The sequence below is a fragment of the Taudactylus pleione genome, unplaced genomic scaffold (genome assembly GCF_031769625.1).
Source record: "Taudactylus pleione unplaced genomic scaffold, aTauple2 ptg000329l, whole genome shotgun sequence".
NCBI lineage: Eukaryota > Metazoa > Chordata > Amphibia > Anura > Myobatrachidae > Taudactylus > Taudactylus pleione.
Genome location: NW_028284730.1, coordinates 3,733,303 through 3,746,755, shown reverse-complemented (window position 1 = coordinate 3,746,755; position 13,453 = coordinate 3,733,303). Strand labels below are relative to the sequence as shown.

Sequence of the window (13,453 nt, the reverse complement as noted above, 5' to 3'; positions counted from 1 at the left end):
TGAAACACTTCCCTCGAGGAAGAATGGAGACCGGAGAACACAGGTACGCAAATTGGAAGAACCACTTCACCGACAAAGAGTCACTGAAGGTTGCTTCAGAATCCCCAGAGTTGGACTGTAACACTATAGTGTGATAGAGTCAGAAGGCCATGAGGGTCACCTCAGGAGGACCCCCCCCCCTGCTCACCAGGAGATGAAACCTCTCTTGGGGAAGAGACTAGTCCCCTGGATGCACGTCGTGACGGCTGAGGACTCCCGCTTCCCAATGGAGAGAACCTGAAATGAACAGTCGAGATGGTCGGGAGGAGACCCTCAGACAATGTCCGAATGTATGACATACCTGACATTGCCACCCAACGAACAGTATTGCTAAAAAGGAAGCCACTGTTCTGACCCTGTCGGACTGAACTTTTTCAGGTTCACCGGGAAACAAGGGCTATGCCAGAGTGAAGGCCCAAGACAGGCTAAAGTTCCAACAAGTTAATTGACAGGGTGGAATCGACAGACATCCAATTGCACTGAAATGGATGCGAATCAGACACTGTCCTTAGCAAAGAATACCCTGGACGAGATGGCCATAGTCACCCGAAAAGGGACTGACTTGCCTCCGGGGAGAGCATCATCGTTGGAACAAGTTTTTTCTGTCTGATCACTGTTCAATCTGGAGATAAGCCAATTATGGAAAGGCCTGGAATGGAACTAAGCCCATTCCACCCTTCCAAAGGCAGACACTAAATAGTGGACCATGCATCCTAGAGTGTAAAGACATATGTCGACTGCGCAGACATCCATGTACTCCTAATGGAAGAGTGGAGATGCCGTCTTACGCCAGAAGAATTCTCAGATTCTGAGAATCCAGCAGGGCTCCTAGGTGAAGAATACCCAGAGAGGGATGCAGGGAGGACTTTTTCCCCATTGATTAAACGTCTGCACCCTGAAGAAGCCACAGTCAACCTGACCCGGCTGTAAAGTACCCCGATGATCCTGCTAAGAGCAGGAGTCAGGTACAGGAGCATTGGGATATACTGAACAGAAGAACTGTCAGAAAATCCAAAACGCTGGTAAACCCCTGTGGGGCTGAGAGCAGTCCCAACAGGCAGAGCCCGAAAAATCGTAAGTGCTGTGATACAGCAAACCTCAGTCCATGCTGAGGTAAGGTCTCTGTAAGTACCCGTAGGCACGCGTCCCGTATATCCAGTGATACCATAAAGTCCCCAGGTTCCAAACATAGTATGATGGAGCATAGGGATTGCCTCCTGAGCCCAGGTAGCTTTAGGAACTGGTTCAGGGAATTGAGACAGAGAATAGGCCAAAGAGGACCATTCAGCCACCGCACCAGAAAGAAAGCAGAACAACCAGTCCCTCGCTGAGAAAGTGGGGATGGCCCAATTAGTTCCGCTTACCGCAACAACTGTATAGCTTTCTGGATTTGTAAGGCCCTGTTCCGAATAAGGGCCTGCGTACCATCACATGGAAATAGGCCGCCTGAGCAAAGAGTGCGTACCCTCCTACCCACGGCAACTAGACACTAGTACCGGGCAAACTAAGAAAATCGCCATCTCCCAGTGGTAGGCCTGTCTCGTCAGGCTGACGATATACCCTTAGGTTCAGAAGCAGGATCGGCTGGCAGTCCAGGCCTGCTCGGAACTGGATATGTCGGCCCTTGTAAAGGCCGACAGTCTATGAAGAAACAGACCTTTAGGCTGACCCAGAGGACAAAAAGACTTAATAGTCTGAGGCCCTATAGTGAACATAGCTGACGGCGGGAAATTTGTACTGCCACTGTCAAGGTCAGGACCCAACAAGATATACCCTATAGATGGTATCTGCACCTCTGCATTCCCAGAGCGCAGCCATAGGGTATTACGGAGGATACCGTCGCAGCCGGAACTCTGAAAGTTAGGAGCTGGTATCCAATATAGGCATGTCCACCTATGACAACTGCATATATTACGTGAGCGACCAAATACATTTGAACCCCAGACGTGTTGGAGGGGAAAAAACATTACAAATGCATCAGCTCAGTATGCAATAGTATTAACCAACCATGCTATAGCCATGGTAGGATGGGTAACAACCCCTGAAAGCGAGTATACTGATTTCAGGCAAAGTTACCACCTACGGATCAGAAGAATCCGACCACGCAGGAATGGGATGCGTAGTAACGTCTGTAATCCGACGAATAACACGCCCATCCACCCCAGGAGGGGCTCATGATGACCCTCAGGGAATTTGGGACAGGAGACCAAACACTGTTGTAATACCTCATATCTGGCAACAGCCAGAGTCCCGCCATGCGATCCACCCGCTAGTCAGCAACAGGGACCCAGAAGGCACGTAATACTGAGGGTGTATGATACAGGTGCAGGTCAACATTCACTCTAACCAGAATGGACCTGCTACCAGCCCTAAAACAGGTATAATACTTGAGATAGGCTTCCCCCGTGTAAGAGGGAAAGAGCCCAAAACAGTATCCAGTTCACGGCAGAGCCAAGTGGGAAGTAACCACAGGGCGTCAACCACGCCAATTTGCGTTTCATAGAAAAACGAAATCCACCCAGGGTGGCTGTTGTGGTAATCCCTGCAAGGGGCATGACAGACTATTGTGGCACCAGGGGGAATTCATATACTCGAAAAACCCCTGTAGGGAGCGGTAGTCTGTGTCACAGGGGAAGAGTGCAAGAAACTGCGAGATACCGAGATGAAAAAGCGCAGTATGGTGAAGTAACCCCAAGTGAGGTACAACAATGGGGCCCGCCCGGCGATCCGCAATTAAGAGGATCCCGAGAAAACAAACCGCCCAAGGGTGTCGTGAAAGGGGCCGGCACCAGATGACGCCACATACAGAACCCTTTAAGAGTTAAATCCTCCGCACTAACACCTGCAGCACATGGCTTGCAGGATAGTAAAAATGGGTGCAGTATAACGCTCTATCTCCTGGTCAGACATATCTGACCAAGCCTTGTGATCAAGCAGCGCTATACTGGTCCCGACTGATACTAAAAATTAGCTGCAGGGACCCATTTTCAGCGTATGCAACACACAGTTCCACTCAAAATATGGCAATGTGCAGCACGCAACAGTATGTGACAAACCTCACAAATATTAACAAGTATATAAATGTGAGGTCTCAGAACCACCCCAAGTACAGCTGTATTAGGGCAGATAAGCAAAGGGATAGATATACACTGACAGGTGAGAGAATAAAGTACAGTCAGCACTAGCATAAGTCACATACAATGCAGATATACACATATATACATAAACATGTCATATCATATACTGCACTATTACACTGCATGCAACTTACCCAGATTCAGTGTCTGGGAAGGCTACAGCGCTGTGTACACTGACCTGATGGTCAGGTACGCACGCAGGGGGACTGGGCTCACTGCCATTTCCAGAGATCTCTGCTGCACCACAGAGAAAATGGCCGCTGGAGACCTCAGAAGAAGCGTGGCCCGCGGAGGAAGCAGCTCAGCGACGCCAGACTATGGATACTGAAAGGCGCGCTGAGCTGAGGGGAGGAGCCGCTGTAACAGGGAAGGCTGTCTCCCCTGGCCGGCTATTAACCCCCGGGACGCCGGCTCCCTGCACCGAACACTAAGTCCCTGGTGGTCTAGTGGACACACGGGGTATGGGGGGGCCCGCCGCAACTGCCGGCGCCTCCGGTCTGTCCCCAGAGACCGGAGGCACAGGACTGCATTTCAAATGCGCGGATCACCGCAAGCGGTGACCCGCACCTTACCTGCTCCCTGTGGATCCGGCAGCAGTCCTGGGCGCCCGCAGAGTCCGGCTAGTACAGACTCTGGGGTCCCGCTGAGATCCCCAGATCTGTACTGGCGTCTCAGCGCCAGCGGGGTGACGGAGCGGCAGCTTAGACGTCCTATGGACAGTCTGACGCTGCCGCTCTGAAGAATCCAAAGGAAAAATAAAAAACTCTGTCCTTTAGAAAAAATAAAGCTTAGGGGCTGCTAATCAGCTCCCCACTGCACTAAACGGTGACCCGATTCCGGCCGGGCACCAACTTAAACTGAGGTGCCTCTGGCTTGGGGGTGGGGTTATAGGGAGAGTGGACCCAAGTGCATCCTGGGAGCTAAAAGCTTTAACTGCGTGGTGCCCGGATTTGGTTCCCAACCTATACCCCAAGGTCAACCCTGTGGACCCCCTATGGACCCTGAAGTAGAAAAGCTCATGTATAAAAGTTAATACTTGTATGATTAAGCCCCTTAAAAGGATACTGAATGCCAAACTGTTCAACCCACATTGATGCATTCATTTTGGAAACTAAAATGGTAAACAGCATTTGCTAGGAGCCAGGGACATCATAATTTTTCATAAGGCCTCATCTAATACACCAAGACCTAGTACTGCATGAAGACAATAGGCCACAATTGCACAAATCCATACACTCCCACAGAATAAATGCCTCAGTGCAAGTGATTGGTCAGCTTCAAGATTAACAAGTAATTTGTCCCATGAGCAACTGTGGGCTCATAAGTCTCCTTAATGAGAGTGGATGTCTAAAACTACTGTATTTGTGGCAGCGCTTGCTGGGCTCAGTCCCATATCCGCAAGGAGTCATCCAACAGTCTCCAATTATATAGAGTCATCATTGACCAGCCTAGTTCCCCATGTCAGGAAGCGCTTCTCTGTACAACAGAGGTGTATAATCAATATAGAAATGAAAACATGGAGGCCCTCAGGCATTTAGAATATTTGCCATTAAGTGTGCTCAATTTTAAAGTATTTCTTAAATGAAAATTCCAACATTGGTGGCACCTAAGCAAATGCAAAGATCGTATACAATATTAAAATATTTATTCCACATAATAAAGATGGGAAGGGTTTAGTGAAAAAAAAAAAAAAAAAAGATCTTTTTCTATACACAATATTAAATAGTTATACTTGCCACAAATAAATTATAAACTTTCAAGACCTAGGCCTGTATTCAATTAGGTGCGAAAAGTCCTGGACTTTGCAGTCATCGCTGGTTTTGATGCGAAAAAGTACCGCGCGCATTACCGCTTATCCCCGTATTCAAATAGAAAGCGACGAAAAAGGCACCCGGCGAATTCAGTACCAGCGAAAAGTCCGGTCAAAAAAAAAAAAAAAAAGTCTGTACCCCCCCGAAAAGCTGCACTAACATAGGGGATCACTATAGGGGTGTTCTAGTACCCCTAATAAAGCTAATCTGGGGGAGGGGGGGGGGTTCTCTAAAAGCTTGCTATTAGCGTCTTTGCTTAAGTGGTGAAGAATGGCATTAAGCAATTTTTCAGCAAAATAACTAGTCCCAGCAAATTTCGGGTACATGAAAATGAGTGCTAGCATATTTTGAAGTAGCAAATGTGAAGTTTTCAAAAACTTAAAAAAAAAAAATTCACCTGCCACAAGCACCTGCAATCTTAAACACCTGGGGCATACTTGGGGACCCCCCTGGAGTCTAATTCACTAGTTTAATATTGAGGGTAAAAAAACAAGTTGGGGAGCAAACTTAAAGTACTTTTTTGGTGTGAAGTTTTTTTTAAACTTGACAGTTTACCTTTTGGGGGGGGGGGGGGGGGGTTGCAGTTTGGTTCCTGCAAGTTTGCACCCCAAAACCCCAATTCTGCACTTTTTTCAACAGCTTTCATAGGCGAATCTTTTTCACAGATTCCAATGCAGTGAGTTTACGCACCGGCGAAAAGTCTTTGTAATTGAATACAGGGACAAGTTTTCGCCGGGCGAAATAAGTCACCAGCAAAACTTTCGCATCTAATTGAATACGGCCCCTAGCCCACATACAATTAGTTCCGCCAGTAAACCCTAGCTGTCAATTATTAAATGTTATACGGGGGGGTTGAATGGAGTATAGAACCATGTGAGTAAATAAATGCATTACCTTTGATAAAAGGAGCGACTCCAATCTTTAGGGCATTACTTGATCTGTGAAACAGAAACTTGTTAGAAGTGCAGAATCCCATAAGCTTTAATCCCAGTGAGCAAAGAAAACAATGTCTGTGGGAGGGTTGAGTGACAACTATGGACAATATAGAGACCCCAAGCTGTCAAAGCCCCTCCGGTTATCTTGCATGCTAATGGAGAACCTGCTGCTATGGAGCTAGCTGCAGTCCTCGGTTACATGCTTTCATAAGAAACTTCTACCCAAGTTTAAACAGTACATTCACACTAGCCTCAACCTAGCAGCAGTCAATACAAGCTCATGTTACACCCCCTCCCCCCATCCCCCGTTAATATCACTAACCAATGGGCTGATGGGTAGCTATGAATAACAATTGAAGTACTAGGGAGTAAAGGCCCCCAAACATCTGTCGGGTGTTTCTCAGATTGGACCAGAACCGCCGGTTGGAAATGGCGATTGGCGTCCGTCAGTGATCGCAGTTCCGTTGGGTAATCTGAAAGTCTTCATGTTAAAAATCTGCTTTCAAATTATGTAACCATTTCCTTCTAGGTGTAATGATGCAGGACAAGTAGTGTCTCCCTCTGTGTAGCACAAATACCAGCTCCAATACACATTACACGCCCCCCCAGTTACATGCATCCTGGTAATGCCCCTGCTATTCTATTAATTCTGGGCCAGAGGTTCCCAAACGCAGTCCTCAAGGCTCCCCAACAGTTCACATTTTAGAGATATCCATGGCTGAGCACAGGTGACATAATTAGTACCTCAGTCAATTTGATTTAACCACCTGTGCTCAACCATGGATATCTCTAACACCTGAACTGTTGGGGAGCCTTGAGGACCGCATTTGGGAACCTCTGGTCTGGGCACAAAATGTAGCAACATAGCATATTGCCTTTACACTACCAGTAACTGCATGTGTCATACATTAAGGTGCATTTTCCTGGTCAGTCAGCAACACAAGTGTGCTTGATCATGTCCATCAATTCTGTTCTGCACTAGAACAATTAAATGTAGCTCCATGATTTACCTGTGATAGGCCCACAAGCTTGTTTGATGTGAAACACCTGAGGAAAATAAAGAGTTAAATAAAAAACCACCACACAATACAAAACATCACAGAAGTTACTGCTATATATTCAAAGCCTCTGCTCCAGTTATGTACAAGCAGCCATGTTACTTCTACATTACTCACCATACTAAGCTAATACTGCCATGTAACGCAGCATAGAGGTAGATTACGGGGACACAGGAAATTTTAATAGATTCACATGGATTTGGGAGTTGTGACAGCAACAAAGCAGATGGCATTAGAGGAGCATTACACCAGATTGGTATCTGATTACTGCCAGCAGGGTAAGCAGTAGCCAATGGTTACACAGGAGGCTGCTATAAAGGCCATGCTGTCAGTCCCTGGAGATAGGCCTGTGTCACTGTGCAGCCTGAGACTACACATTATATATAAGACATGGACGATCAGCTGCACAGCAGAGAGCCAGCCTAGGTGGGGGTGTAGCTCCCCAGTAATGTTGCAGATCAGGTACAGTACTGACCCTAACCAGCGACCGTCAGGGAAGCATCACTCTGAGCTCACTACTGTCCACAACAGCGACCAGGCAGCACTATCATAGCTTGGATCTGAGCCGTGTTTGGGGTGATCCAGGCAGGACAGTACAGCGACCACTCACCTTTACTGCAGCAGGATGATGGGGGCCAAGAAGGCAGCGCTGGGTGAGGCCAACTGACAGGAGGAGGGAGACCTGCAGGAGACACAGGACGTTACACACAGATAGCGATACCTCCCCCGTTTGGAAGAGCTGTAATTTCCCCACAATGTTGCTGGGCACCAGCACAGAGCAGCCGGGGCAGCGACCGTCAGGGGAAAGCCTCTATGTCGGCCTCTGTTTGACCAAGCTAGTTACAGATAATCCTCTAACCCGGCTTCGATCAGGGCCTTAGCCACACTCAGCAGCACTGACAGATAGTTACCTAGTCACGTTCCTGGAGCACTGGTGGGAGAGGCACTGCCAGGTCACCGGGCACCAGTGCAGCGCCACAGGCCCATATTTTATAAGGTGCAGAGACGTTTATACAATCATTGTTGTCTCTAGGATAATACACGCTCGTTCCTCTTTATTTCCTTTTTTTGTTTTGACAGCATCTGCAATATTGGATAAACCTAATCATAAGTATATTATATGTTAGATAACACTATCATTATCAAAGTTCATCCTTTATCCCCTGTAGCGCCCAGGGCTTATTACCATTTTATACATACAGTATGTGCCCATGTTAGTGATGTTTAAGGTGTAAGTGTCCCAGAATGTCAACCAAATTAAAGTAGACAAGTCTTCCAAATGCAAAATTCTGGTAGGTATTGCTCTGAACCACCAAAGAAAAATAGAAGGGGCGCATATAAAACTGACTCCCATGTATAGATATAATTTGGAGTATATTAGATATAGTGCTGCTCCTACAGAGTATAATACGAAGTTATGTTTATTACTGCTCCCACAGGCTGCATAGCCGGAGGCTGCCATAGTCTGTGTTAAGATTCAAAGTGTTCTGATTATAAGTGTAAATACAATTTGATAACTAAGTCGGAGTTACGCTGGAGATCTTATTTGTCATATGCGCACCATGCAAAGACTGATGTGACTTCTTCTCTGCATTCCACAGGTAAATTACAACTACTGCTCCCATCAGATGCTGTTTTAGTGATTGCCTCAGCACAGTTTTGAAAATTTATACTGGGTAAATTACAACTACTGCTCCCATCAGATGCTGTTTTAGTGATTGCCTCAGCACAGTTTTGAAAATTTATACTGGGTAAATTACAACTACTGCTCCCATCAGATGCTGTTTTAGTGATTGCCTCAGCACAGTTTTGAAAATTTATACTGGGTAAATTACAACTACTGCTCCCATCAGATGCTGTTTTAGTGATTGCCTCAGCACAGTTTTGAAAATTTATACTGGGTAAATTACAACTACTGCTCCCATCAGATGCTGTTTTAGTGATTGCCTCAGCACAGTTTTGAAAATTTATACTGGGTAAATTACAACTACTGCTCCCATCAGATGCTGTTTTAGTGATTGCCTCAGCACAGTTTTGAAAATTTATACTGGGTAAATTACAACTACTGCTATACTAAGAGCAATTTATCTAAAGGAAGTTAGGAATGTATTGTGAATCTGTGTTGGCCTCCCCCTTCTCACAAATTGTTTCTTAGACTTTATTGCATCCCAATTTAGTGTGTTAGAGCTTTTGGGGTGGGATCCCAATCAGTGAGCACAGAGACACATGTTTGTAACTTTAGATATTACTGCTCCCACAGGCTGCATAGCCGGAGGCTGCCATAGTCTGTGTTAAGATTCAAAGTGTTCTGATTATAAGTGTAAATACAATTTGATAACTAAGTCGGAGTTACGCTGGAGGAAAACGAAACTCAAAACCAGAACACTTTCTGAACAAGAAGCAACATACTTATGTGAATGAACAAAATCAACATCTTCTGCTGTATCCAGGCAACTACTTACTGCACTCACTGCTTGGACACTGCAAGTGCTCCCCTGTCTGTGTGCTGCTCTTGTTGATTGATCTTTGTTGATCAGAACACTTTGGACTGGATCAGCTCGGGTACATTGTAATTTTGTCCTCATTCATTTTGTACTGCCTTTTCCAATTGTGTCACATCTATCCACATTAATCATTTGTTTATAAACTAATTCCTGCACCCACTACTCACATACCTCTCCTTTATATATCACTTTTGGAGCTGCGCTCATACATTAGCAGCACTGTTCTTTACATGTATTTTTGAACATTTAACAACTTTAATCCACACTGACTCTATATCTCACTGTCTCTACATCACACAGCCTCCACATTACACAGCCTCCACATTACACTGTCTCTATATCACACTGACTCTATATCTCACAGCCTCCACTCCAGTTTACATCTCAATTATTACTTTGTCCACAGCATGAACACCCTTACTTCACACAACCCCCATATTCTATGTCCACATAATCCTCTACTTTATCCGTCCCTCTCTTCCCCCTCCTGTTTCCTCCACTTGCTGTTCTTCCTTTTTTTCTCTCATCAGTCTGCTTCCAACCCTCTGCTTCTTTCCCCCACTTCTCCTATACCTCCACTCTCAACCACCTCCCTCCATGGTCTTGTTACCCCACTACTAAGCCCCATTCCCTCCTCGTTCTGTCTGTCACCTCCAGGGCTGCCAAGAGAAATTCTGGGCCCGGGTACTGCAACATCCTGTGGGACCACATCATGTATGGCTGCACCCATTTGTGAGTGGGTCTAGCATGTGAGATGCACCCACTCACAGGAGCATGGCATAGCACCCAGCAGCTGGAACTAAAGTAGTCACTACTGTATTAGGATGGCGGGACAGTCCCATAATAGCTGCATTTCTTGTCAGGCTGTATATAGATGCTAAAATGTAACACACAAATTAAAGTGCTTCTACTTTACTTTGTACATCTCTCATGTAAATAACACAAACAATCTATTTTCTATCATAGAGATAGATGTATGAAGGACTTAATTTTTACATAACATCAGGTCGTCTTATACACACACATTCCGCAGCACATATCCTAACCCACTGCTCCATGCTCCTTCTTCACTATCTACCCCTCTGTGTCGCCCCTGTCTGTCTGCCCTTCCCCTTTAGAATGTAAGCTCTCACGAGCAGGGCCCTCATCCTCACGTGCTTCTCCTCCCCCTACTTATAGTATAATTTACTCCTAACTCCCTACAATGGCACCTACCACCTGGTTGCTCATGTCCTGCTGCTTGTGTTTTGCAGCTGAGTTTATAACCTTGTCCTGCATTGTTTTGTATTACTATTAACTGTTTTTCTTGTGTGCTCATTTATGTACTGTGTAAGGCGCTGCGGAACCTTTGTGGCGCCATATAAATAAAGGATAATAATAATAAACAAGGAGCACATTTAAAAGTTTAACAAAATATATATATCTATATCTTTGCAAAGTAATTTTAGATATGTAACACCGTATACACTCTTAAGTAATCGGATACATGTTTCAGTCTCCAGTTTTCTTTAATGTATGCAAATAGGAAAAACAAACACAAAAGGACACAAAATTGGCAGCCCCTAATTTGTCTTATACAAGCGGATTTCTCTTTCTATTAGCACATTGTATACATTAAAAAAGATTGGAGATTGAAATATGTATCAGTTTATATGAGTGTATAATACTGTGTTATTATATACAAGTTTGCAAAGTAATTTTAGATATGCATGTTTTTATATGCATTGGTTATTAAATATGGACTCTGGTTAAATTTAAATGCGCTCCTTATTACTTTTAATTCGAGGTATAGCTATGGCTTGTGAACATGACAATTGCTCTTAAGATGCAGATTACATTTGGTTTATTATACACATAAAACGGTCCTTAGACCTTTAAGTAAAATGTTGCTCTGTATGTACAGTAAAACATACATACATACAGGGGGGGCATGTTTCAATTTACTCTGTGGCCAATTACCTGCACCACGCAGAAAAATGCTATTAAATAGCATTTTTCTTGCGCTGTAAACCAGGAGTGAACACGTACTAACCCACCGATTACATGGAAACTGCAGGAGTTTCTACACAGCTCCTGAGGCAGTCAACCTCTAAATTAATGCGCTAGACTTACTTACGCAGACTTGCAACTGAGGGACATCAACTGTGGCCTAGAAGAGAAGTTTTAGGAAATAAGTCAATATTGTTTTCTTAAAAATAATAAGTAAAACACCTCACAAGTATAAACATGGAAGCAGTCAGAAGACCTTTTCTCAACAAGAAGTTCTGCCGGTAATTCCAGCTATTTTTGGTTCTGCTTCATCATTTACCTCCATGTATAGGTGCAGATAATATTATTAAATCTTAAAAATAGACTATTTAATGCCACACAACCTATTGAAGATGGGTTATCCCAAAACTCACCTTGCCTTCAGAGGACAAGTGTTCCCGATGTTCACCTGTAAGATGTAAAGGCAGCTATGTCACTGTACTTCTGGCGGTAACCAGGATAAAGAGATAATAGCAACCTGTTCAACGCACCTGGCACATTCATTTTGGAAACTAGAATGGTAAGCAGCACTTGCTAGGAGCCTGGTACATCATAATTAATATTCTTAAGACCTCATCGAATACACAAAGACCTAGTGCTGCATTAAGACAACAGGCCACAATTGCACTTATCCATACGCTCCCACAGAATAAATGCTTCAGTGCAAGACTAACAAGTTATTTGTCCCATGAGCAACTGTGAGCTCATAGGTCTCCTTAATGCAAGTGGATGTCTAAAAACTATTGTATTGGTGGCAGCACTTGCTGGGCTCAGTCCCATATCCGCTAGGAGTCATCCAACAGTCTCCAAATATATAGAGTCATCATTGACCAGCCTGGGTCCCAGTGAGGAGGGGAAATCACTGCTGGTATAAAGACTGGTATAAAAGTAGACAAAGTTGTATTCAACTGACGTTCAGCCTCAAAGTGATCAGACCAGGGAGACAGTGTATAATGTAGTAGAGGAGCAATGGTTTCCATGCAGTAAGTGGACTAGACGCTATTACAGCAGCGGTGTAGGAGGGACGGCCTACAAGTCCCAGGTGAGCGCAATCTGACATTTAGCTGCAGTAAGAATATGCCTGATAAGTTTGTGCACATGGCTCGGGGGTGTCAGAATGGGTCAGGGCAGAAGAGGGGGGAGTCAGACATGAGGGTATGAGTGACAGACTTGGCGAGAGCGGGGATTTTGGTCCAATATGGGACCAGCATAGGACACACCCACCAGATGTGCAGCAAGGTGCCCACTGACCACAGGTGCCAACACAAGTTAGAAAAACTGGAGAAAATACAGGCGTGTCATCACACAGCACCACATACAATAAGCATTCTAATGTCTAATTATAATCAGCCATGTAACCATTCCCTTCTAGGTGTAATGATACAGGATAAGTAGCGTCTCCCTCTGTGTATCCCAAATACCAGCTCCAATACAGACCTTACACCCCCCCCCCCCCTCCCCCCAGTTACATACATCCTGGTAATGCCCCTGCCATCTGCTCTCGCCCATGCCATTATAATATTAAGCCTGGGTACAAAATGTAGCAACATAGCATGTCACTTTTACACCATCAATAACTGCATGTGTCGTACATTAAGGTGCATTTTCCTGGGCAGTCAGCAGCACAAGTGTTTTTTTATCATGTCCATCAATTCTGTTCTGAGCTGGAACAATTAAATGTGGCTCCATGATTTACCTGTGATAGGCCCACAAGCTTGTTTGATGTTAAGACCTGAGGAAAAAGAATTAAATAATAAACCACATAATCCAAAAGATCACAGAAGTTACTGGTGTATATTCAAAGCCTTTGCTCCACTTATGTACAAGCAGCCATATTACTTCTACATTACTCACCATAGTGAGCTAATACTGCCATGTAACTCAGTATAGAGGTAGATTAGTAAATTACACAGGACATGTTTGAAGCATAGATTCACATGG

General features: G+C 44.8%; 1 protein-coding gene and 6 non-coding genes across 7 annotated transcripts in view; all 7 read right to left on the bottom strand.

Moving 5' to 3' along the window:
* Nucleotides 1-13,453, bottom strand: part of LOC148509252 (uncharacterized) — a 29,076-nt gene that overhangs the window by 3,452 nt on the left and 12,171 nt on the right. The window contains exons 7-12 of the mRNA XM_088443443.1: nt 13,209-13,244; nt 11,887-11,921; nt 11,597-11,633; nt 7,591-7,662; nt 6,933-6,969; nt 5,882-5,925 (exon numbers count right to left, since the gene is read on the bottom strand). Of these exons, the coding sequence (XP_088299569.1) occupies nt 5,882-5,925; nt 6,933-6,969; nt 7,591-7,662; nt 11,597-11,633; nt 11,887-11,921; nt 13,209-13,244 (261 nt within the window). The remainder of the gene's footprint in view (nt 1-5,881; nt 5,926-6,932; nt 6,970-7,590; nt 7,663-11,596; nt 11,634-11,886; nt 11,922-13,208; nt 13,245-13,453) is intronic.
* LOC148509268 (small nucleolar RNA SNORD99) lies at nt 4,552-4,624 on the bottom strand. Its single transcript, XR_015869467.1, has one exon. It is a non-coding gene; the product is annotated as a small nucleolar RNA SNORD99 (small nucleolar RNA).
* On the bottom strand, nt 5,996-6,127 carry LOC148509267 (small nucleolar RNA SNORA44). Its single transcript, XR_015869472.1, has one exon. It is a non-coding gene; the product is annotated as a small nucleolar RNA SNORA44 (small nucleolar RNA).
* On the bottom strand, nt 7,411-7,550 carry LOC148509266 (small nucleolar RNA SNORA16B/SNORA16A family). Its single transcript, XR_015869464.1, has one exon. It is a non-coding gene; the product is annotated as a small nucleolar RNA SNORA16B/SNORA16A family (small nucleolar RNA).
* LOC148509265 (small nucleolar RNA SNORA16B/SNORA16A family) lies at nt 7,718-7,860 on the bottom strand. The gene has a single exon (XR_015869466.1). It is a non-coding gene; the product is annotated as a small nucleolar RNA SNORA16B/SNORA16A family (small nucleolar RNA).
* LOC148509264 (small nucleolar RNA SNORD65) lies at nt 11,719-11,790 on the bottom strand. Its single transcript, XR_015869474.1, has one exon. It is a non-coding gene; the product is annotated as a small nucleolar RNA SNORD65 (small nucleolar RNA).
* On the bottom strand, nt 12,275-12,347 carry LOC148509263 (small nucleolar RNA SNORD99). The gene has a single exon (XR_015869473.1). It is a non-coding gene; the product is annotated as a small nucleolar RNA SNORD99 (small nucleolar RNA).